Source organism: Phytophthora cinnamomi, assembly GCF_018691715.1.
Source record: "Phytophthora cinnamomi strain GKB4 chromosome Unknown Contig127, whole genome shotgun sequence".
NCBI classification, from domain to species: Eukaryota; Oomycota; class Peronosporomycetes; order Peronosporales; family Peronosporaceae; genus Phytophthora; species Phytophthora cinnamomi.
Window position 1 is genome coordinate 67464 of NW_027151060.1, and position 25038 is coordinate 92501.

The window sequence follows — 25038 nt, forward strand, 5'->3', positions numbered from 1 at the left end:
GTTGCTACGGCTGCTCCAGCGCCTTTGTGATGTTGCGCATACTCAGACGTGTAGCCTCGATCCATCAGCTGTACGTCTTCGCATTGGCGGTTCTTATCCCGAGCCCAGCTGCCTAGCATCCACGTGTGCGCCTAGTGAATTCTCTCGTGAGCGGCAGCGACTTGCAACCACCACTGCAACAGTGTGCACTGTACAGCACTCGACACAAATTGAGCACGGGTGCAGCTCAGTAGCATTTGATGAACGGGCCCAGCACGGTTCAGTGCGATCGCGTCTGGCTGGAAGATGTGAGCTGTACATACCAGCTCCTGTCCTGCTCGTTGGCGGCGTGTCAGTCCTTTGCACGTCAAGGCTCGTGCAGCCTCGCTTTGCCCTCAGCCGATATCGGTCTATTCATCGCCTCAGCTCGAACGTCACGAGGCAATTGCCCGCGATGGTGTTGGAGACTGGAAGAGCGGGAGGCACTTGTCTCGCGTGGCGTACTGTAGTCGCTGCTTGAAGCGAAGTCGGGTCACGATGCGCGTCACCAGTCGGTAGCGTTAGCCTCCACTCCTATCGCTCCCGACTCCTGGACGCGCGTCACCACAAAATCAAATTTCGCAGGTCGACGCCGCGCCCGCTTCCCTATCTCCCTGTCAACATAGGTACATCTATAACCTATCGCAGGTCGACGCCGAGGACGCGTCGAGGGAGAGATGACAGTGGGACGGGGGCAAAAAAGCCGGCGCGTGCGTTGCCGCATTGTAATGTACCGGTACGCCGATCTGAACACCACGTCGGAGGCATTCGTGGACCTACACGCCCAGCCCAAAGCCGCCGCCATCAGGTGCGAGCGGCAAGACGTCGACAGCAGCTGCCCCAGCCGCCTGCCCCTCCTCGTGTGTGGCCTCACTCCTCGATTGCCTGTCCAGGACCCAAGCGGCCTCACCCGCTACAGCACGAAATAAGACCGCAGCGATGAACGAAGGTGCGTCACTAATCTACACCTATTACACCTAATTGGGACTTGCGCTGACGATTCCGGTGCTGGGGGCAGAGGAGCGGAAGGCGCTGGCCGAGGCGCGCGGCCGCGTGGCCAACCTGCGCGCCATGTTCAACAAGGGCGCGGTGCAGAACTCGGAGCCGCCGGCCTGGAAGCGGCGCACGGCCGCGCCCCCGCCCATCAAGCTGCCGGGCGCCGACCAGCCCAAGCAACAGCCCAAGCCCGTGGACAAGCCCGCGAGCGGCTCCGAGACGCTCGTGGACGCCGCCGTGCAGGAGCGCAAGCTGCGCGAGGAGCAGGAACGCCGCGCGGCGCAGGAGTCGCGCGACGCCATGGCCAAGCAGTCGTCCTACGACCTCGAGAGCGACCGCGCGTACACGCACGCGGTCAAGCAGATGGAGTACGTGCGCTCGGCCGAGCAGAAGGCCAAGGAGTCGCTCGCGCAGTTCACGAGCGACGGCAAGACGTTCGAGGCCGAGAAGCGCGACGAGCAGCGCCGGCTCGAGGAGCTCGAGCGCAAGAAGGAGCAGGACGCCAAGGCGCTCAACGCCGCCACGTCCTACTCGGCCGAGTACGACCACTCGTACAAGCACTTCCACAAGCAGCGCGAGGGCGTGACCAGGGCCGAGCAGGACGCGCAGAAGGCGCTGCGCAACTTCGCCGGCGGCAAGACGTACTTCGAGGAGCAGATGGACGAGAAGAAGCGCCTGCAGGAGCTCGAGCGCCAGAAGGAGCAGAACGCCAAGGAGGCCTCCGCCAAGAACAACTTCTCGTCGCCCGACTTCGACCACGCCTACGTGCACGCGAAGGAGGTCGCGCAGGTGGAGAAGGAGGCGGAGGAGAAGGCCAAGGCCGCGCTGCTCAAGTACGACCAGCACGACGTCTCCCATGAATACGTCATGAAGAACGGCTTCATGGTACCCAAGCACGGCGCCGCGACGCCGAACGGTAGGAGCCGTGGGTTCGGAGTGGTGAGAGAGATGATTTGGGTGCTTACCTAACTGTATACGCGTCATGCCATGTAGCCAAGCGCTACCCATTCACAGATCCAGCCACGCGCATTAAGAAGCCAAGTCCTCAGGCACTGAAGGCACTCGCTAGATTCCAAGAGCAGCTCGGTGGGTGTCACTCTTGATCAATTACGTTCATGATCTGGGTTCCTCTGACATGGCTCGAATTTTGGCAGCTGAAAGCCGAGCACGCGAGGAGCGTAAGGCGTCTGATGATGCCACACGCAAGGCATCGTGGGAATCTACCCGTAAGATGTCGATGGATTCGGTCGAGTCCATGGAGTCGACCCGCAAACAATCCTTTGATGGTACGTCGACCTTGTTGGCCAACACTCCCGATGCTAAGCTTACATCGAATCGAACGCCTGCCCGCCTGTAGAAGTAGATATTGAGCAGATCAAGGCCTCAGTCGACGGAGCCAAAATCGATGTTAGATCCGCAGCGCAGAAGTTCGCCGAGATGGATCGCAAAGCTGGTATTCCCCTCCATCCATAAGCTCTTTTACTCGCTGTGTAGCCAAAACCGTACTGACACCGCTTTGCTGCTTTACAGCTGAACTGGCCAAGCAGAACAAGAAGCCTTTAACATTCAATGGTGTAAGCTACGGACATGGCGCTCGAGCGTTCCGTTCGAAAGATCAAGACCGCAAGGAGGCTCAGCGTAAAAACGATATGGCGACACGGATCCAGTCTCGAGTGCGCGGAGCTATTGCGCGCGAAGCTTACAGCGAGAAGCTTACAGCAGCAGAGAGAATTGCCATTCGCATTCAAACTGAATTCCGGCGGCGTCAAGCACAGAAGCAGTTAGAGGCTCTCCGTCAGCAGCTTGAGCAGACGTGCGCTGTGGTTATTCAGAAGATTGTGCGAGGCCGATCCCAACGGAATCGCTTCCAGACCGACATCGCCGTCCGGAAGGCTGCAGCAGTACTACTCCAGGCGGTTGTTCGTCGACGACAAGCTCAAGCCTCATATTCAAGGCAGATTCACGCTGCTCACGAGATCCATGAATTCACTGCACGCATGCTGGCTGGTCGCCAAGCACGAACCGAGTACGCTCATCTTCAACAGCAGCGCGACGCCGCAAAGAAGATCCAGAGCCACTGGCGCGGTTCCGTTGCTCGGTCCGAAGTGACAGCTCTGCGTACGGAGGCTGTCGAGGCGGAGGCTGCGAAGGCTGCTGCGGAGGCCGCCGCTAAGGCCGAGGCTGAGGCGGAGGCTGCCAGGGCTGCTGCGGAAGCGGAGGCTGCTGCTGCTGCTGCGGAAGAAGCTGCCCGCCAGGAAGAGCTGGCTCGCGAACAGGAAGAGCTCGCCCGTCAGGAGGAGTTGGCTCGCCAGGAAGAGCAGGCTCGTCAGGAGGAGCTTGCACGTCAGGAGGAGCTGGCCCGTCAGGCTGAGGCCGAGGCCGAGAACAGCATGGCTACGAAGATCCAGAGCCACTGGCGCGGTTCCGTTGCTCGGTCCGAAGTGACAGCTCTGCGTACGGAGGCTGTCGAGGCGGAGGCTGCGAAGGCTGCTGCGGAGGCCGCCGCTAAGGCCGAGGCGGAGGCGGAGGCTGCTGCGGAGGCCGCCGCTAAGGCCGAGGCGGAGGCGGAGGCTGCCAGGGCTGCTGCGGAAGCGGAGGCTGCTGCTGCTGCTGCTGCTGCGGAAGAAGCTGCCCGCCAGGAAGAGCTGGCTCGCGAACAGGAAGAGCTCGCCCGTCAGGAGGAGTTGGCTCGCCAGGAAGAGCAGGCTCGTCAGGAGGAGCTTGCACGTCAGGAGGAGCTGGCCCGTCAGGCTGAGGCCGAGGCCGAGAACAGCATGGCTACGAAGATCCAGAGCCACTGGCGCGGTTCCGTTGCTCGGTCCGAAGTGACAGCTCTGCGTACGGAGGCTGTCGAGGCGGAGGCTGCGAAGGCTGCTGCGGAGGCCGCCGCTAAGGCCGAGGCTGAGGCGGAGGCTGCCAGGGCTGCTGCGGAAGCGGAGGCTGCTGCTGCTGCTGCTGCTGCGGAAGAAGCTGCCCGCCAGGAAGAGCTGGCTCGCGAACAGGAAGAGCTCGCCCGTCAGGAGGAGTTGGCTCGCCAGGAAGAGCAGGCTCGTCAGGAGGAGCTTGCACGTCAGGAGGAGCTGGCCCGTCAGGCTGAGGCCGAGGCCGAGAACAGCATGGCTACGAAGATCCAGAGCCACTGGCGCGGTTCCGTTGCTCGGTCCGAAGTGACAGCTCTGCGTACGGAGGCTGTCGAGGCGGAGGCTGCGAAGGCTGCTGCGGAGGCCGCCGCTAAGGCCGAGGCGGAGGCGGAGGCTGCTGCGGAGGCCGCCGCTAAGGCCGAGGCGGAGGCGGAGGCTGCCAGGGCTGCTGCGGAAGCGGAGGCTGCTGCTGCTGCTGCTGCTGCGGAAGAAGCTGCCCGCCAGGAAGAGCTGGCTCGCGAACAGGAAGAGCTCGCCCGTCAGGAGGAGTTGGCTCGCCAGGAAGAGCAGGCTCGTCAGGAGGAGCTTGCACGTCAGGAGGAGCTGGCCCGTCAGGCTGAGGCCGAGGCCGAGAACAGCATGGCTACGAAGATCCAGAGCCACTGGCGCGGTTCCGTTGCTCGGTCCGAAGTGACAGCTCTGCGTACGGAGGCTGTCGAGGCGGAGGCTGCGAAGGCTGCTGCGGAGGCCGCCGCTAAGGCCGAGGCTGAGGCGGAGGCTGCCAGGGCTGCTGCGGAAGCGGAGGCTGCTGCTGCTGCTGCTGCTGCGGAAGAAGCTGCCCGCCAGGAAGAGCTGGCTCGCGAACAGGAAGAGCTCGCCCGTCAGGAGGAGTTGGCTCGCCAGGAAGAGCAGGCTCGTCAGGAGGAGCTTGCACGTCAGGAGGAGCTGGCCCGTCAGGCTGAGGCCGAGGCCGAGAACAGCATGGCTACGAAGATCCAGAGCCACTGGCGCGGTTCCGTTGCTCGGTCCGAAGTGACAGCTCTGCGTACGGAGGCTGTCGAGGCGGAGGCTGCGAAGGCTGCTGCGGAGGCCGCCGCTAAGGCCGAGGCGGAGGCTGAAGCTGTCAGGGCCGCTGCGGAGGAGGCGGAAGCTGCCAAGGCTGCTGCGGAGGCAGAGGCTGCCGCTCAGGCTGAGGCTGAGGCGGAGGCTGCCAGGGCTGCTGCGGAAGCGGAGGCTGCTGCTGCTGCTGCTGCTGCGGAAGAAGCTGTCCGCCAGGAAGAGCTGGCTCGCGAACAGGAAGAGCTCGCCCGTCAGGAGGAGTTGGCTCGCCAGGAAGAGCAGGCTCGTCAGGAGGAGCTTGCACGTCAGGAGGAGCTGGCCCGTCAGGCTGAGGCCGAGGCCGAGAACAGCATGGCTACGAAGATCCAGAGCCACTGGCGCGGTTCCGTTGCTCGGTCCGAAGTGACAGCTCTGCGTACGGAGGCTGTCGAGGCGGAGGCTGCGAAGGCTGCTGCGGAGCATGCCGCTAAGGCCGAGGCGGAGGCTGAAGCTGCCAGGGCCGCTGCGGAGGAGGCGAAAGCTGCCAAGGCTGCTGCGGAGGCAGAGGCTGCCGCTCAGGCTGAGGCTGAGGCGGAGGCTGCCAGGGCTGCTGCGGAAGCGGAGGCTGCTGCTGCTGCTGCTGCTGCGGAAGAAGCTGCCCGCCAGGAAGAGCTGGCTCGCGAACAGGAAGAGCTCGCCCGTCAGGAGGAGTTGGCTCGCCAGGAAGAGCAGGCTCGTCAGGAGGAGCTTGCACGTCAGGAGGAGCTGGCCCGTCAGGCTGAGGCCGAGGCCGAGAACAGCATGGCTACGAAGATCCAGAGCCACTGGCGCGGTTCCGTTGCTCGGTCCGAAGTGACAGCTCTGCGTACGGAGGCTGTCGAGGCGGAGGCTGCGAAGGCTGCTGCGGAGGCCGCCGCTAAGGCCGAGGCGGAGGCTGAAGCTGTCAGGGCCGCTGCGGAGGAGGCGGAAGCTGCCAAGGCTGCTGCGGAGGCAGAGGCTGCCGCTCAGGCTGAGGCTGAGGCGGAGGCTGCCAGGGCTGCTGCGGAAGCGGAGGCTGCTGCTGCTGCTGCTGCTGCGGAAGAAGCTGCCCGCCAGGAAGAGCTGGCTCGCGAACAGGAAGAGCTCGCCCGTCAGGAGGAGTTGGCTCGCCAGGAAGAGCAGGCTCGTCAGGAGGAGCTTTCACGTCAGGAGGAGCTGGCCCGTCAGGCCGAGGCCGAGGCCGAGAACAGCATGGCTACGAAGATCCAGAGCTACTGGCGCGGTTCCGTTGCTCGGTCCGAAGTGAAAACGTTGCGATCAGCAGCAATAGCTGATGTTCAAGCTCAACTTGCACGTATTGAGAACTTGACCGCTATCAGAATTCAGAGCAGGTGGCGAGGTGTGGTTGCTCGAATGAAGGTGTCGTCGCTGCGAGCTGATGCGGCTCGTGAGAAGGAGAATGTAATGGCAGTGCGACTCCAATGCCAGTGGCGATCATTTGCGGCGGCTCGAAAGGTGCAGGAGCTGAGGGAGCGACGACAAGCAGCTGAAGCAGACAAAATCGGTCTGCAGGACGGTCATGAAAAGCCACAAGTTCGTCGACAGCCTACAATTGCAGAGCTTCAATTATTGAGTCAAACAGGACGCTTCTCGAACCTGTCCAGCGACGACGATAGCGACGATGACTCCGAGTTCGAAGATGCACCCAGCTTTGTTGACGCCCCACTTGATCCTGAAGTTCCGGTGGCGGCTCACTCTATGGAGCACGAGTCGAAGCACGGTGATGTGGTTGCCGACACGGATAGCGATCAAAGCCCTTCACCGATTGAGGATTCCACCCCTAGAGTGTCGGCTGATACGGTGAACATGGCTCTGGAGTTTTCGATGCCTGTCAATCACTCGGGCTTTAATGATGACAAGAGCGATGCGAGCAGTGACACTTTTGTTGATGCGATGGAAGAGCACAAGCCAATTGAACACTCACTGGAAAACGCGGGCGTCGAGGAAAACCGTCATTGGGCGAGTGAGAACAACGCGGCATTTGATTCGACCCCTGCCTCAAACCCCCCTGCTCCTGTGACTGATGTTGCCCCGCTTTCGCCTGTAAACAAAGATGCTGCCGAGGAGATCTTCGATGAGCGTCCCAGTAGCATTTCCGACTTTGATCGCCCGTCTTCGGTCCGCTCCGGTTCATTCTTCCAGGAGCCGTCTTTCAATTCCGACACGCCTCGCGGCAGTTTGGCATCGAGCTCCCTCAGTGGTGTGTCCCGTCCTCGTGACGAATCTTTTGTTGATCCGTTCCGATCTCGTCAGGACTCGTACGCCGACTCCACTCGTTCACGTGGTGACTCGTATGCTGATGATACCCGGTCTCGTAATGACTCCTATGCTGATGTATTCCGCTCTCGTGACGACTCGTACGATGATGTATTCCGGTCGCGAGGAGACTCGTATGCGGACGTGCCGTCCAAGTCTGACTTCGACGAGCGTAGTCTCAGTGATGTGGAAACCCGTGATGGCCCGAAGTATTTCGATACGGACAGTGATCGCGCCAGCTCGTTCCTCAGTGACTCGCCCGTGTCTGGCCAGAACACCAGCGATGTCGAGAAGGACGAGGCGCAAGAAGAAGAGGAGCAGACCACTCGCAAAAAGAGTGGCAGCCGTTGGCGCGCCGCGAGTGTTCTTAGCGCTCTTTCAAGTCGTCGCTCGAGTAAGCCGTCAAGCTCTCCCACATCATCTCTTGAAGAGGAGGACAAGGATGGAGACTCCAAGAAAGCTCGCTCAAGCACTCTGCCTTCCGTTGTTGGATTGGGCTCGGTTGCCGGTATGCTCACCCGGAAGATCTCGCTCCCTGCTAGCAACACGAGCAGCACGAAATCCTTTGAGGAGGAAATTGAGGACACGTTCCTGTATTCACCGCCATCCCAACAGGCTTCCAAGAGCAAGTCTCGGTTCGGCCGCTTCACCGCCCCAACTGTGTCTAAGCCGGCCTTCTCTACGCGCTTTGCGTGGAAGAAGACCAAATCCCGTCGTGGAACCAATGCTGACGAGGACGACGAAGCCGCAGATACGCACGCCGCCTAATCTATCTGACCAAGGTCCACTTGCTGTAAGCTTAATCGTACCACAAGTTGTATTGTGCGTGTATTGTAAAAAATAAATAAGCGTATTTGCTCGTGAGCACTATGTGTTACATGCTACTGGGCTGCTGCAGTTGACGTTGTTGTCGTCGACCTTTTCATTTGCAAGACGCGTGACCAATTTGCTCAATGCCTGCAGCTTGCCACTGTAAATGTGATGGTAAGGATATGGCGATTGTTGTACAGCACCAGCAAAGCTGGAAACTACCTCTTGTGGGATTTCCATTTTGCAGTTTGGTGATGGCACAGAGGTTGGTGAGCCCTTCTCGATAGATGCAAGGGTCGATCTGGAGCATCTGCGCTCAAGCAGCAGTCTTAGCTGGTAGAACCATGCAACAGGAGCGACGAACGCTGGAGGTGGTCGTGTAGCTCGCTGGGCTAATAATCGACTGAATGCCGAGTTTGTTCTAGGGCGATTTCCTTGCGGGTGCAGCTCGGTCCATATTTTCTGGAGCTCGTTTTCACAGGCGTCAAGTTCTCGAAGGTTGAAGAGTACGACCGCACGAAGAAGATAAAGCTCTACTTCGTGGTTGGGCTTGCACCTCTCCGATTTTGATAGTTGATCCACCTTCTGAAGAGCAACAAGATGGTGTTGGTGCTGGTGCGCGTCTACTGTCGAGCCGATCATGATCGTCTTGGTGGACTGACAGTACACGTAAAGGATTTCCCAAGGAAGAAGCTGCAAGTACTCGTCACTGCCATCCAGGTATACCCCAAGTCGCTCGGACAAGGACCTAGCTTCGAAGTCTTCTGGGCTGTCTTCCAACCGGAGAACCAGGAATCGCCGGGCAGACCTCAGCAGCAGCCGCACTGAGTTCAATAGTTTGGGATCTTGGACGACAAGTTCGCTCGATTCATGAGTCGTCAGAAGGTAGCCTACCGCAATGAAGAGGCTGCTAAGTCCACGCAATTTCGGCGGAGCGCTGGCGCACTTGCAAATAGGCATCAACTGTGCTGATGAGCGCCCGAACTCGCGAGCTAGGAAATGTCGGTGCCCAAGATCGAAACGCACGAGGTGGGCTCGCTCTTCGAGTTTAGATACCCTGCATAATTCAACTTCCAGCTGGTTCAGTCGATCGGCAACAAAGTTTGTGGCGTTTGCTTGGCTCCAGAGGAATAGTAGCGCCTTCGGATGTCGCTGGAGTGCAGACTGCTGACAAGCGCCGATTTCTCTCGCAAGATGATCACAAATATCGCGCTCACTCTGTTGTTGAACGAGCCGAAGCGCACCTGAGCTGTGCATGAGCGTTAACGCAGTCCAGTTCGCCTGGAGGTGACACTCACTACCTTCATGAATTCTTCCACAGTCCAGGAGATACTCAACTCCGCTCTTGATGTCGCACGCTCCTTTCAGCAAATTGCCAATCCAGTCGAGTGCGCTCTGCAGTGCCAACGCACCGCCGACATGGAGTATCCCCATTCCAAAACGCACACGCTTCTGAAAGATCTGCAGTTCACTCTCGGGCATCAGCAACCGGTCTATCTTCGTTGAATCTGGATTCGTGAAGAATGTGTCCTCCAGCTTTACGTAGATGGCAGCACATCGTCTTGCTGTGGCGATTGCAGCTAGCCGCTGATCACCACCAAAACGTAGCAGAGCCGACAAAAAGAGAGCCTCCGCTAGTGCTAGTTGCGTTTGCTTTCGAGTCGAATACGACAGCGAAGACAACTCGGACAAACTCTCGAGCCAAGTGACTGCCTGGTTTGCAACCCGCTGAGCCTGTTTCGCATACAGATCATCCTTCGACACCAACACACGCACTGCCTCCAGCTCCGCGGCCAGCAAACACACCATCGGGTCGCTACCAACAGGCAACGAACGTAGCACCGCATGTGCCTTGGAAAGCTCATGGTCCCAAATCAGCGCGTGAACTTCCTTTATCTTCGATCGCAGCGCAGCTTCATCTTGCACCGGAGTAAACCGCATGGGCCCTGAGCCTACCCAGTCCTTCTGCATCTCCACTTCGAGCTCCGCTCGTTTTCGATCGCGGAACCGAACGCGACGGTACCGCGACAGCATCTCCTGTCCTTGATCCGCTGCATCTGAAGCCTCTGGACCTGGTGGTGGGTACCAAAGCTCGGCGAATTGGCGAGACGATAACCCACGTGCTGCCACGCCGTCGACACTGACCACGACGTGTCCTGAATTGATCCTGGCCAGTCCTCGCCACAGTTTCTCCTTCTGCTTGACTGCAACGGCCAACGCCTCTCTCGTCACGCGTTGCACGACATACTCGCGGCTGAAGAGTTCTCTCGAGAAGGCCAGAGCCGCGTTGACACCGTCGCAGGGCAGCAACGCGTCGTACTCGCCGAAGCCAACGGCAGCGCTCATCGGACGGCACAATCCCAATTGACTGGCAATCTCCGTATCACCTAGCAGCTATTTAGAGGCGACACCTTTGATGTGCGTCCTGGATTCTGGTCTCTCAGGGATGAACGGAGGCTGGAAATGGAACGAGGACGACGTCCAGCGCGCCACCTTGAGACCACTGAGTTGGTGAGTAATGAGGCTTGATCAGAGAAAACTATCGCTTCTATAGGCACTGGAGGCCAGCTGGGGAGCGCCAACAAGAAAAAGGCCCAATAGCCCCCGACGCGAGCTTCCGAGTCAAATTTGACACGCAAAGGGCAAATGGCAACACGTGGATACGCGTACCGTATGAAAGGGATATGCACAGTACTGTAACGGTCGGATACTCTGAGATGGACAGTGGTTGTCAACGCCAGAAGGACGCGCCACAAGACCAGTGGAAGGCAAGAGTAGGCAAAAGTACATGTTGTCGGATCAATCCTTCTAGCCCGGCAGCACTACGACTCACGATAGGAACGCGGTCTCTACAGTAGCTGCCTGCTTGTCCCCGCCGTGCTCGCCTAGTAGGGCGGGGGCGGCGCGTCCAGCATGCCGTAGTGGTGGACGAAGAAGAGCGAGATGGGCCAGAAGACGAAGAAGCCGATGAGCGAGCCGGCCAGCACGTCGGTCGGGTAGTGGCGGCCCAGCGCCACGCGCGAGAAGTTGATGACGAGCGCCCAGACGACGGCCACGGCCACCAGTGCGGCCGGCGCCAGGCCGTAGAAGAACTCGCGCAGGATCCACGGGTGCGTGTCCGCCAGGTAGACGAGCATGGCCACCATGGCCCACACGCGCGTGGAGTGGCCCGACGGGAACGAGTGCTGGTCGGGCCCCACGAAGCGCATGTCGGCCTCGTGGAAGGGCGGGCGCTGGCGGTGGAACACCATCTTGAGCAGCATGATGGCGATGATGTCCACGGTCATGACGGTGAAGAGCGCCGAGAGCAGCATCTTGGTGGCCGGCTCGAAGGGCCCGATGAGGCCCGCGGCCCAGAGCAGCCCCATGAGCGGCGGGATCGTCAGGATCCACAGGAAGCCGTCGCCCGAGTGCGAGAAAATCTCCCAGCACAGGCGCGGCGTGGGCTCGCGGCCGAAGCGCTGGTAGAGCTTGGTGGACCACGTCAGGTCGTAGGCGTACACGCGCTCGGCGAGGCTCATGGCGGCGGAGGTTTGCTGCTCTTGCTGCTGCTGCTCCACGTCTGGCTTGGCGTCGGCGCCGTCCACTCGCGGGATGGAACCGTAGCTGCCCATGCTGACGGAGGGGGTGAGTGTGGTGATTGGTTAGAATGGGTGCATAGTGCAGGACAGGCAGGTTGGGTGTATCCATGTGTGTCTGTGTCGCAGTCGTATTTTAATACTGAAAGCCACAGTGATGTTACATGTACTGCGGTATGTGCAACCAGCTTGGTTGAGTTCGATTCTTTCTGGTTGTAGACGGCAGATTGTCTGCAGTGCAACGACCCGGCTGCTCGGACCACGCGATGTCACCGGTGTCACCTACGCGAACATTGCTTTGCCGCCGTTGTCGCTCTGTCGCGTTCCTCCGATTGATGGTGTTGTCGAGTCGAGCTCCAGAGCTGTCTCATCAACACCGTTAGACCGGCGGTTTGCATGAAGCTACCGATGCTACAGTGCTACTCAAAACGTCTTCGCTATGCTGGACACGCTCTGCGTTTTCCTTTGACATGCTACGTGCAAAACTTGGCGGCAGTTGTATCCATTCTCGCCGACGCCGACGTACAATACACTCTTTCGCTGCAACCTTGACGCGAGCAACAGCTTACAATAACGCCCAGTATTTCTGGCCTCTATTCGCTTGTCCCTTCACGCTCGTTTAGTTTAGTCTTGCCTCTTGATGGGCAAGTGCGAGCTTCTCCTGTCCTCTCGGTCGGGCAGCACCTTGAAATTGTAGTACGCCGCCGCCCCCACGAAGCCGTGCCAGCAGCCGTGGAAAAAGCGGAACGGGTCCGTGTCGTCGTCCAGGCCGCGCACGAAGCACCCGACGCCGCACACCAGCAGCAGCAGCCCGCGTCGGAGCGGCTGATAGTCGTACCTGGGCACGCGCCTCCGCACCGCGCACGACACCAGCAGCAAGAGAAAGCTGCCGACCACGGGGATGACGGAGTTCCACTCGTCCCACGGGTTTTTCTCCTGGAAGACCAGCACCATGCCCAGGAAGAAGTACTGCACGTAGCGCTCCAGCACTGGGCGCCGCAGGTCCATGAGGTGAATCCCCCACATGATGAAGCTCATGATGGAGCCAATGTTGTCGAGCCGGTGCCACTGGCCCTCGGTGAGCCACAGCGGGCCGTCGATGCTGTCGCAAACGTGGTACATGAAGCTGGTGCTCATGGTGAACATGCCGACGAAGGCCTGGGGAGCAGCAGATCGGAATGACACACGTTAGATCTGCTGCGCCAGTGTCTAGACTAGAGGAGGACAGGCGATGCGGTGCTCGCACCTCGAAAACGAATTGCCGGCTGTAGAGACTGTAGATGGCGGGGAACATGCAGAAGTTGGTGACCCCCGTGACGGCCAGCATCATGGCCACCTCGAAGGAGCTCCTCATGCTCGTCCGACGTGGCTCGAAAGAGACTGTAGCTGAAAACGAAAATCTGTGTTCAACACACCAGAATTGTAAATGTGATAAACTTTGAAATCGGTCCATGCTGAAGATTGGTTTGTACAGGGGAAACTGTAACATTTGTTAGTGAAAATGCAAGTTGTAAGTACGGGACGCATGTATGGAAAGGGTGACGGTGCAAGGCAATGAGGACGGCTCATTAGCCGAAAGGCTAAAACACGTGATAAACTAGCCGAGCGCCGCCGCTTCGCGGCGGTGGGTGTGGGTTTGGCCACAGTAGTGTGGGCCGCCCGCCTCCGCTTCGCTCCGGCGGGCTGGTTGGTTTGCTTATACAACGCTTGACGTTGGGGTATGGGTATGCCCGCCTCCGCTTCGCTCCGGCGGGCGATGGTTTCGTCAAAGGGATGCATTGCTAATGTGAAACGCACTTCCAAAAAAGACATGTATTTATGTAATTATGAAGTGTGTACTGCTGAATGCCTACTCCGCCTAAGCATCTTCGAATATCTGCCTGTACACAATGTTGTCAGTGTATGCACCGTCGTCTTCCTCCAGCTCCGGATACTCGATCAAAGCCTTGAACTTGGACCTGGATGTAACTCTCGACAGCGCCACGTAGAGCTGTCCGTGGGAGAAGCAGGGTGTCGCCAGATACAAACCTAGGTTCTGGACGGTTTGGCCTTGGGCTTTGTTGATGGTCATGGCGAAAGCTGGTACAACTGGAAACTGCTTGCGTCGCAAGCGGAAGGGGAACTCGCGCGCGTCCCCATCGCTGACGAAGACGATCCTTGGAATTAGAACGTTTTGGCCTATGCGCTCGCCAGTCATGATGGTAGCATGAATAACGTGGGGCTTGAGCTGGACAACCCGTAGTCGCGTTCCGTTGCAGAGGCCCAAGTCGGGGTTCAGGTTTCTCATCATCATAATTGGGGCGCCTTCCTTCAATGTAAGTTTGTGTGGAGGAATACCGTTGATAGTCACCGAATGCAACACCTCCGGCTCGAAGAAGTTTCCTTCGTTGTCGTCATCCACTGAATCCACCGATAGATACTCGCGGGCCTCCCCGGAGAGTCGTTCAGAGACAGCTTGGTTGATGCGGTGCACCACGGCGTTGGTAGTCGTCAAGATGGTCCTGTTGGCGAAGTACTCGTCCGTAGCAACCTCGGGATCGTTGATGTCGGCGTACATCTTATCAATAATGTTCTTCAAACCCCGTGGAACAGCTCCAGGTGTGATTTCTTCGTCTTCAATGTCGTCTCCTTCTTCGTAGATGTTGTCGATCAGCATATCGCGCGGAATCTTCACAAAGTCCCTGCCCAGGGACCTGTTGACCTCGTGTCTACCCTCTCCCACTTGTAGGAGAAACTCCGAGAAAGCTGCGAGCTCTGCGGCGGTGCTTTCGTTACTTGCCGATTGTACACGCATGTTTTCCGTGAGATGCAGCTGCTTGAAGTGTCGCCATAGCGTAGATGACTTCAGACACGCGCCGATGGTCTCCGCTGGTGTGCCGCGCACTACCACCGGCAAAATCTGGCGGAAGTCACCGGAAAGTACAAATACTTTCCCTCCAAAAGGCTCCTGGTCGTTACCCATGATGTCACGCAAAGACCTGTCCACCGCTTCGAAGGCGTGCCTGTGAGTCATTGGAGCTTCGTCCCAGATAACCAAACTGGCTCGCTCGATCAACATCTTGAGGCGCGATTGTTTGTAAATCGCACACGTCGACTTGTCGTTCAGCTTGAGAGGTATCTTGAACGTCGAATGCGCTGTGCGCCCACCCATGAGCAACAGCGAAGCAATTCCACTCGAAGCCACAGCAATCGCGATCTTCCCGGACAGTCGCACCTTCGCCAGGATATGCCGCAGCAGAGTTGACTTTCCTGTACCTCCCGGGCCGTCAATAAAGAACAGCTTGTTGCCTTGAACTGGTGCTTCGGCCGCCTGGATGATTTCGTCGTAAATAGCTCGTTGGCCGTCGTTCAGCTGGCTTTCTTGGTCCACAATGGCTTGAAGGGTAGAGTGCTGGTACCCTCCAGTTCGCGTCGAATGAGGTTGTTCCGCAGCAGCGAATCCAGCACCAGCCGCGGGTAGTCATCCAGCTGAGGGAGGTCAAAGTCCGCCACTACGTAGCCATTGATTTGGAGCAGGTCGTTAAGGTCCTTGAGTGTGTGGAACCTGATCATGTCTTCCTTCTCCTGTCCTTCCAAGCCCCGGTATGTGTGCGCGAAGTCTTCAGAAAGAACGTCGTAGAATCGATTCCACAGTACGCGAACCTCCGAAACTTGAGAATAAACAATGATCGTCGCGAAGAGCTGGCGGAGTTGGTACGGCATCTTGAAGGCAGCGGCTTCTTCCATACACGCAATCCATTCTGCGTCGTCTTCAAGGTAGCCCAGTTTGAGTGCGGCCTGGCGGTACGACGCATACGTAACACCATCCACTGTCCGAAGCTTGGCAAAGGACTGAGGTCCCTGCGGTGACACAGCAGTACACGCATGTAGAACCTCTCCATGTCCCGAGGGGTCACATGAACCATCCGCCCAAGCGCCGCTTGGTATTGTTTGCGACGAACCCATCTCTTTGCCTTGTCATCCCATCGGAATAGCTTCGGAATGTCTTGGTACACCATGGTCTTTGCAACTTGGTTCTCCGGGGCCTCACTCGCGCACAGTTCGAAGAAGCGGGTCAACATCGAGTGGCGACCACGCGTGAGAACTCGATCCGGGTTGTCGCTCGAACGGAAGGTCACAAATTGCTCGTTCTCCAGGTGGATCGTCAGCTGTACGATGGAGTGCGTCTTGCCTTGAACGGAGAAGTCGAGAAGCCGCATACATGCCTCTATCGGAGATATATACCTTGCGTTCAGGTACCGAAGAATCTCGTTGGGATCCATCCTTGCACCGTTCGACTCCCCGCCAACCGTTTCCACAGTTATTACAGCCTTGTCGGACCCCTTGTAGACGTACTTGTACAGATATTTGACCGCCGTGAGGGCCGTACAAACCTCCACGTTGATATGGCAGTTGTACTTCTGCGAAAGGTAGGGATTGTACGGGACCACCCATTGGTTAATGGTGGCGTTGTCGTACTCCCTTCCCTTGAACTTGAGTACTCCCGGTGGCCGGCGGCGACGTCTGCAGACAGGAAACCCGTTCACGTTTCCTTGGGTAACCTCTACCAACGGCTTCGGGTATCCCTTCGTGCACTTTCCGTCCTTCATGCAGGGGCTGGAGGGGTTCGCCGCGCCACATGGACCATGCATCATGCAAGTGAGGATGGTCTCGTACAGCTGGGGGTTGATCTCGGCGTCCGGGAGCTCCGAAGAGCACAACTTGTCGATGATTTGTCTTGTACGCGGCTTGTCTTCGTCTGCGAGAATAATCAGAATGTGTGCGTGTGGGAGGCCCTCTTCTGGAACTCCACCACGTAGATCCTCGCCAGAACACGTCCCAGTACGCCTTCATCCAAGTCTTTCAGCATCGCCGCCAATTTCTGCTGCCAAACGCGGGCTACAATGTCCGGGCGGTCTTGTGCGCTTTGGTTTGGCTCCGGTATCTTTTCCTGGATCTCGTCCCACGTAGGGTTGCACGTCATAGTAACGAAGACGTCCGGTTTCCCGTACTCCCGCACGATAGCCATGGAATCTTGGTAAGACTTGTACATGGCCCGCGGACTCCCCGAATGCGTAGCTGGTAGAACGATGCGCTTGCCGATTTGGTCCAGGAAGTGTCCCGAGCGACGCTGCGGTTCATCGGGGTGCTGGAGCGCCCCAGTTTCGCGGTTGTACTCCGTCAATAGGGCTTCGCCCTCGCGCAGAACCGCCGTGTTTTCACTTAGAAGCGCGTCTCGAACCCCGCTGTACTGATCGGCGCGAAGTTCAGCTTGATGGGATGCCACCCAACGCAGTTGCTCTTGCTCGCACTTGGCTCGTTGATCTACGCAGTACTGCTGGAATAATCGCCCACCTTGGTGCAGTACCGACTCGTCACCGACTTTCTGGAATAACCGGTAGGCTACATGCTCTCGGAGGGACATTTCACGCTTCTTTCTGCGCACCACGTTGTTCGCATACACGTCTGTGTAGGTCCAACCCAGTTCTCCATGCGGAAGAAGTAGTGGGTACTGCAACGGGTCATACACAGAGTGCGTCTCGAAGAGCCGAAGCAGCGAGTGATCTTTAGTACGCAGAAGGATGTCGCGCGGGCTGTCCAAGTTGCCATCCTCGATAAGAGTCGCCCCAACTTCCGAGACCGTTGGTAGGTTGTGGGTTCGTGGGTTTGACCTCTTCTCGTGCAGCCGGAACACCATATCAACCACCTCCTTTCCCGCCGCCTGGTCGGCGCGCAGCTTCTCCGCGAAGTTGAGATATTGTTGCGCGAACGGATTGCACTCCTCCATCATCTGCTCCATCTCCAGCAGCGTCCCGGCGTGGAGGTCAGCGAAAATACCTCGGCGACGCTCCGCTCGCTGTTGCATGTCTGGATCGACGATGTAGATCTGGGCAAACTTGGGGGCATGGGCTCGTTTGTGAACGTATCGATACGCGGAAGTAGAGAGCCCAAGTAGTGCCCCATGGCTCCTTGAATACGATACGTGTATACACCACGTTGTCCAGCAACGCTCTCGTCTTGGTTCACGTCCCTGAAGTTGGACCGGTTGCTACAGGAAGCCCCAATCGACGTGAAGGCAAAACTTGGTTGTAGGCACGAATGCGGCGCCGAAACTCGGCATCCGTGTACAACTGGTGCAGTCGCGGAGGCGCAGCTCGTAGTGAAGGTAGCTGCACCGCTCCCTCCAAACAACAGCCTTTTTTGGACTCTGCAGGCCATTTCCACGCGTTGCAATGAGGGCAGATCGTAGTTGGAGGCAGTCTGTGGCGCCCATTAACGATGTTGTCGCCGCTGAGCATGGAGACTCTGAAATCCTCCTGGTTTGCGAGTGCATGACCTCTGCGAAGAGTGCTGCGCCGTATACGCTCCTGTTGTCGTCGTTCCTCTCTCACCTCCTCCTCTTGAGCGTCTCGAACCGTGGCTTGATACTCCCGAAGAGCCACTCGCTCTGCTTCCGCTTCTTCTTGCGTCAGATTAGCCCGACGTTCTTCCTGGCGAACGCGTTCGCGTTCCTGGCGTTCTTCACGTTCATCTGGCGTTTCTTGCTGGCGTTGTTGGGCGTGTTGTAGACGATCGGTCTCCTGCATGATCTCCCGTTGTTGCTCGGTTTGGTTAGCTCTTCTAGCGGCCTGTAGTAAACGGCTTTGCTCGCGCGCTGTGCTTCGTTCGGCCTCTGTTAATAGAGCCCTACGTGTCCTTTGGCGTTCTGCATCTCTACGTCTTTGACGCTCGCGTTGGGATCCCGTCATGTTCGCCCTTCTAATTCGGGCTCTCTCTCTGTCTCGCGCGCGGCGTCGTTCTGTTTGAGACGCCGTCATTGCAGCGCGCCTCCTACGCGCTGCCTCCGCCGGGGTCGAGCCAGGAACTTGCTCCGTTGTGCTGACATCAGTTGCTACAACTGTAGAATCAACAGGCGCCGCTGCCTGGACCGGAGGTTCTTCTCTGCGGATTGGTGGAGGCCCAACAGACGTGTTTCCGGCCGCAACATGACTCTCGACAGCCGTGACAGTAGCGGCCGTGTCTGTCACGATAAGCGATTGAAATTCCTTGTTTAAGTTGTATCGTTTAGCCCTCCGACGCGCTTGGCGGCGCCTTTTAGCGGCAGGCTCCTCTGGAGCAGCCGGGGTTGCGTTGATACGCTCGTTGTCCCGCAAGGCCTGCTCGATCTCCTCGCGCGTCCATTTCCTTTTCGTTCGAGCCATTCTGGGCTGCGTACACGCAACAGAGTCACATGACGCGTTAGACATAAAGTCTAAGAACACCGTCGCCATTTCCAGGGTCCTATACACGCGCCCCGCCGCGGACACAGAAGCGCAAATAGGTGCGTCCACCTAAAGCGCCGGTCCCATACACGACCACTGGCCCGGAGATGAGGCAGGTCACCCCGGCTTCGCCGAGATCTGCCCCATTTACCCCGGATTGGTATGAGATTTCCCACGCCGCTGGCGGGCGGACGTGGGCACCTCAGGGTCGCGGCTCCCAAGAGCGGTCGCTGCGGCAAGGGCACGCGCAATCCTACGTCGGCGGCGGGTGCCAGCTGCAGTCTTTCTTATCATCTTAAAATGGGTATTGCTACCCACTTTAGAGAAAGTAACGGTCAGTATAGTGGAGAGCTGCAGTACCCAAATGCCATTCTCCAAGGTAATTAAACCCGGGATGCAAGCAAGAGAGCAATGTTGCAGATTCGGGACGGCCTGCCTGGCATCTGTGCGCCAACGGGGGAGTCTCGACTACATGGCCGTGTCGTGGAACCCACTGCAACTCCCCCGTGGCCCCACCGGAGTAGGCACCAGGCCGCCCTTAATCCCACACTATAATACCTCGACTGCCCTGAAGGTACCAGTTATCCCAACAGGCGGAACTCCCGAAACCGACACTTCTATTACAGTTAGGAAACTATGTAGCTAAGCGTACCTTAGTCCCTGTGCGGCGCTCGCGTCCTGTGGGGCTCGCTGCAGCGCCCGACGTCCGAGCGCTTCCTCGCTCCGCCGCGCGCGGAATTCAAAAAAGGAAATGTGAGCGCTGAGGCAAAATCGGCCAATCACAGCGCGTTATAATTATCACGCATGGCTATGTTGTAATATCGGGCAAACATAAGCCAGTCCGGAAGATGGTGAGATGCCATAGGGCAGGTTACTAATGCGCTAATGCAGGGCGGTAGGACAATGCGCTACGGCAGGCTGATGCCCCAAGGGCGGAACACGACGAACTTACAGACAAACTTACAGGATACTCGGTTAGTTGTGGTAGACTAGCCGAGCGCCGCCGCTTCGCGGCGGTGGGTGTGGGTTTGGCCACAGTAGTGGCCGCCCGCCTCCGCTTCGCTCCGGCGGGCTGGTTGGTTTGCTTATACAACGCTTGACGTTGGGGTATGGGTATGCCCGCCTCCGCTTCGCTCCGGCGGGCGATGGTTTCGTCAAAGGGATGCATTGCTAATGTGAAACGCACTTCCAAAAAAGACATGTATTTATGTAATTATGAAGTGTGTACTGCTGAATGCCTACTCCGCCTAAGCATCTTCGAATATCTGCCTGTACACAATGTTGTCAGTGTATGCACCGTCGTCTTCCTCCAGCTCCGGATACTCGATCAAAGCCTTGAACTTGGACCTGGATGTAACTCTCGACAGCGCCACGTAGAGCTGTCCGTGGGAGAAGCAGGGTGTCGCCAGATACAAACCTAGGTTCTGGACGGTTTGGCCTTGGGCTTTGTTGATGGTCATGGCGAAAGCTGGTACAACTGGAAACTGCTTGCGTCGCAAGCGGAAGGGGAACTCGCGCGCGTCCCCATCGCTGACGAAGACGATCCTTGGAATTAGAACGTTTTGGCCTATGCGCTCGCCAGTCATGATGGTAGCATGAATAACGTGGGGCTTGAGCTGGACAACCCGTAGTCGCGTTCCGTTGCAGAGGCCCAAGTCGGGGTTCAGGTTTCTCATCATCATAATTGGGGCGCCTTCCTTCAATGTAAGTTTGTGTGGAGGAATACCGTTGATAGTCACCGAATGCAACACCTCCGGCTCGAAGAAGTTTCCTTCGTTGTCGTCATCCACTGAATCCACCGATAGATACTCGCGGGCCTCCCCGGAGAGTCGTTCAGAGACAGCTTGGTTGATGCGGTGCACCACGGCGTTGGTAGTCGTCAAGATGGTCCTGTTGGCGAAGTACTCGTCCGTAGCAACCTCGGGATCGTTGATGTCGGCGTACATCTTATCAATAATGTTCTTCAAACCCCGTGGAACAGCTCCAGGTGTGATTTCTTCGTCTTCAATGTCGTCTCCTTCTTCGTAGATGTTGTCGATCAGCATATCGCGCGGAATCTTCACAAAGTCCCTGCCCAGGGACCTGTTGACCTCGTGTCTACCCTCTCCCACTTGTAGGAGAAACTCCGAGAAAGCTGCGAGCTCTGCGGCGGTGCTTTCGTTACTTGCCGATTGTACACGCATGTTTTCCGTGAGATGCAGCTGCTTGAAGTGTCGCCATAGCGTAGATGACTTCAGACACGCGCCGATGGTCTCCGCTGGTGTGCCGCGCACTACCACCGGCAAAATCTGGCGGAAGTCACCGGAAAGTACAAATACTTTCCTCCAAAAGGCTCCTGGTCGTTACCCATGATGTCACGCAAAGACCTGTCCACCGCTTCGAAGGCGTGCCTGTGAGTCATTGGAGCTTCGTCCCAGATAACCAAACTGGCTCGCTCGATCAACATCTTGAGGCGCGATTGTTTGTAAATCGCACACGTCGACTTGTCGTTCAGCTTGAGAGGTATCTTGAACGTCGAATGCGCTGTGCGCCCACCCATGAGCAACAGCGAAGCAATTCCACTCGAAGCCACAGCAATCGCGATCTTCCCGGACAGTCGCACCTTCGCCAGGATATGCCGCAGCAGAGTTGACTTTCCTGTACCTCCCGGGCCGTCAATAAAGAACAGCTTGTTGCCTTGAACTGGTGCTTCGGCCGCCTGGATGATTTCGTCGTAAATAGCTCGTTGGCCGTCGTTCAGCTGGCTTTCTTGGTCCACAATGGCTTGAAGGGTAGAGTGCTGGTACCCTCCAGTTCGCGTCGAATGAGGTTGTTCCGCAGCAGCGAATCCAGCACCAGCCGCGGGTAGTCATCCAGCTGAGGGAGGTCAAAGTCCGCCACTACGTAGCCATTGATTTGGAGCAGGTCGTTAAGGTCCTTGAGTGTGTGGAACCTGATCATGTCTTCCTTCTCCTGTCCTTCCAAGCCCCGGTATGTGTGCGCGAAGTCTTCAGAAAGAACGTCGTAGAATCGATTCCACAGAACGCGAACCTCCGAAACTTGAGAATAAACAATGATCGTCGCGAAGAGCTGGCGGAGTTGGTACGGCATCTTGAAGGCAGCGGCTTCTTCCATACACGCAATCCATTCTGCGTCGTCTTCAAGGTAGCCCAGTTTGAGTGCGGCCTGGCGGTACGACGCATACGTAACACCATCCACTGTCCGAAGCTTGGCAAAGGACTGAGGTCCCTTGCGGTGACACAGCAGTACACGCATGTAGAACCGCTCCATGTCCCGAGGGGTCACATGAACCATCCGCCCAAGCGCCGCTTGGTATTGTTTGCGACGAACCCATCTCTTTGCCTTGTCATCCCATCGGAATAGCTTCGGAATGTCTTGGTACACCATGGTCTTTGCAACTTGGTTCTCCGGGGCCTCACTCGCGCACAGTTCGAAGAAGCGGGTCAACATCGTGTGGCGACCGCGAGTGAGAACTCGATCCGGGTTGTCGCTCGAACGGAAGGTCACAAATTGCTCGTTCTCCAGGTGGATCGTCAGCTGTACGATGGAGTGCGTCTTGCCTTGAACGGAGAAGTCGAGAAGCCGCATACATGCCTCTATCGGAGATATATACCTTGCGTTCAGGTACCGAAGAATCTCGTTGGGATCCATCCTTGCACCGTTCGACTCCCCGCCCACCGTTTCCACAGTTATTACAGCCTTGTCGGACCCCTTGTAGACGTACTTGTACAGATATTTGACCGCCGTGAGGGCCGTACAAACCTCCACGTTGATATGGCAGTTGTACTTCTGCGAAAGGTAGGGATTGTACGGGACCACCCATTGGTTAATGGTGGCGTTGTCGTACTCCCTTCCCTTGAACTTGAGTACTCCCGGTGGCCGGCGGCGACGTCTGCAGACAGGAAACCCGTTCACGTTTCCTTGGGTAACCTCTACCAACGGCTTCGGGTATCCCTTCGTGCACTTTCCGTCCTTCATGCAGGGGCTGGAGGGGTTCGCCGCGCCACATGGACCATGCATCATGCAAGTGAGGATGGTCTCGTACAGCTGGGGTTGATCTCGGCGTCCGGGAGCTCCGAAGAGCACAACTTGTCGATGATTTGTCTTGTACGCGGCTTGTCTTCGTCTGCGAGAATAATCAGAATGTGTGCGTGTGGGAGGCCCTCTTCTGGAACTCCACCACGTAGATCCTCGCCAGAACACGTCCCAGTACGCCTTCATCCAAGTCTTTCAGCATCGCCGCCAATTTCTGCTGCCAAACGCGGGCTACAATGTCCGGGCGGTCTTGTGCGCTTTGGTTTGGCTCCGGTATCTTTTCCTGGATCTCGTCCCACGTAGGGTTGCACGTCATAGTAACGAAGACGTCCGGTTTCCCGTACTCCCGCACGATAGCCATGGAATCTTGGTAAGACTTGTACATGGCCCGCGGACTCCCCGAATGCGTAGCTGGTAGAACGATGCGCTTGCCGATTTGGTCCAGGAAGTGTCCCGAGCGACGCTGCGGTTCATCGGGGTGCTGGAGCGCCCCAGTTTCGCGGTTGTACTCCGTCAATAGGGCTTCGCCCTCGCGCAGAACCGCCGTGTTTTCACTTAGAAGCGCGTCTCGAACCCCGCTGTACTGATCGGCGCGAAGTTCAGCTTGATGGGATGCCACCCAACGCAGTTGCTCTTGCTCGCACTTGGCTCGTTGATCTACGCAGTACTGCTGGAATAATCGCCCACCTTGGTGCAGTACCGACTCGTCACCGACTTTCTGGAATAACCGGTAGGCTACATGCTCTCGGAGGGACATTTCACGCTTCTTTCTGCGCACCACGTTGTTCGCATACACGTCTGTGTAGGTCCAACCCAGTTCTCCATGCGGAAGAAGTAGTGGGTACTGCAACGGGTCATACACAGAGTGCGTCTCGAAGAGCCGAAGCAGCGAGTGATCTTTAGTACGCAGAAGGATGTCGCGCGGGCTGTCCAAGTTGCCATCCTCGATAAGAGTCGCCCCAACTTCCGAGACCGTTGGTAGGTTGTGGGTTCGTGGGTTTGACCTCTTCTCGTGCAGCCGGAACACCATATCAACCACCTCCTTTCCCGCCGCCTGGTCGGCGCGCAGCTTCTCCGCGAAGTTGAGATATTGTTGCGCGAACGGATTGCACTCCTCCATCATCTGCTCCATCTCCAGCAGCGTCCCGGCGTGGAGGTCAGCGAAAATACCTCGGCGACGCTCCGCTCGCTGTTGCATGTCTGGATCGACGATGTAGATCTGGGCAAACTTGGGGGGCATGGGCTCGTTTGTGAACGTATCGATACGCGGAAGTAGAGAGCCCAAGTAGTGCCCCATGGCTCCTTGAATACGATACGTGTATACACCACGTTGTCCAGCAACGCTCTCGTCTTGGTTCACGTCCCTGAAGTTGGACCGGTTGCTACAGGAAGCCCCAATCGACGTGAAGGCAAAACTTGGTTGTAGGCACGAATGCGGCGCCGAAACTCGGCATCCGTGTACAACTGGTGCAGTCGCGGAGGCGCAGCTCGTAGTGAAGGTAGCTGCACCGCTCCCTCCAAACAACAGCCTTTTTTGGACTCTGCAGGCCATTTCCACGCGTTGCAATGAGGGCAGATCGTAGTTGGAGGCAGTCTGTGGCGCCCATTAACGATGTTGTCGCCGCTGAGCATGGAGACTCTGAAATCCTCCTGGTTTGCGAGTGCATGACCTCTGCGAAGAGTGCTGCGCCGTATACGCTCCTGTTGTCGTCGTTCCTCTCTCACCTCCTCCTCTTGAGCGTCTCGAACCGTGGCTTGATACTCCCGAAGAGCCACTCGCTCTGCTTCCGCTTCTTCTTGCGTCAGATTAGCCCGACGTTCTTCCTGGCGAACGCGTTCGCGTTCCTGGCGTTCTTCACGTTCATCTGGCGTTTCTTGCTGGCGTTGTTGGGCGTGTTGTAGACGATCGGTCTCCTGCATGATCTCCCGTTGTTGCTCGGTTTGGTTAGCTCTTCTAGCGGCCTGTAGTAAACGGCTTTGCTCGCGCGCTGTGCTTCGTTCGGCCTCTGTTAATAGAGCCCTACGTGTCCTTTGGCGTTCTGCATCTCTACGTCTTTGACGCTCGCGTTGGGATCCCGTCATGTTCGCCCTTCTAATTCGGGCTCTCTCTCTGTCTCGCGCGCGGCGTCGTTCTGTTTGAGACGCCGTCATTGCAGCGCGCCTCCT

The 25038-nt window shown here is 57.7% G+C and overlaps 4 protein-coding genes across 4 annotated transcripts; 1 reads left to right on the plus strand and 3 right to left on the minus strand.

Moving 5' to 3' along the window:
* Positions 1–746: 746 nt before the first annotated feature.
* On the plus strand, positions 747–7976 carry IUM83_07049 (Abnormal spindle microcephaly-associated protein; the record flags this gene model as incomplete). Its single annotated transcript, XM_067931309.1, has 8 exons — positions 747–826; positions 912–967; positions 1037–1930; positions 2008–2100; positions 2169–2300; positions 2372–2467; positions 2545–2852; positions 6312–7976. The coding sequence occupies 8 exons, from the start codon at positions 747–749 to the stop codon at positions 7974–7976; spliced, it is 3324 nt and encodes a 1107-aa protein (XP_067780496.1).
* Positions 7977–9598: 1622 nt separating this feature from the next.
* IUM83_07050 (Transmembrane and coiled-coil domain-containing protein 4) lies at positions 9599–10364 on the minus strand (the record flags this gene model as incomplete). Its single annotated transcript, XM_067931310.1, has 2 exons — positions 9599–9605; positions 9766–10364. The coding sequence occupies 2 exons, from the start codon at positions 10362–10364 to the stop codon at positions 9599–9601; spliced, it is 606 nt and encodes a 201-aa protein (XP_067780432.1).
* A 539-nt stretch (positions 10365–10903) lies between these two features.
* On the minus strand, positions 10904–11632 carry IUM83_07051 (phosphatidic acid phosphatase; the record flags this gene model as incomplete). Its single annotated transcript, XM_067931311.1, has 1 exon — positions 10904–11632. One exon carries the CDS (start codon positions 11630–11632, stop codon positions 10904–10906), a length of 729 nt encoding a protein of 242 aa, XP_067780332.1.
* Positions 11633–12220: 588 nt separating this feature from the next.
* On the minus strand, positions 12221–12950 carry IUM83_07052 (phosphatidic acid phosphatase; the record flags this gene model as incomplete). Its single annotated transcript, XM_067931312.1, has 2 exons — positions 12221–12754; positions 12843–12950. 2 exons carry the CDS (start codon positions 12948–12950, stop codon positions 12221–12223), a joined length of 642 nt encoding a protein of 213 aa, XP_067780333.1.
* Between the last annotated feature and the right edge of the window lie 12088 nt (positions 12951–25038).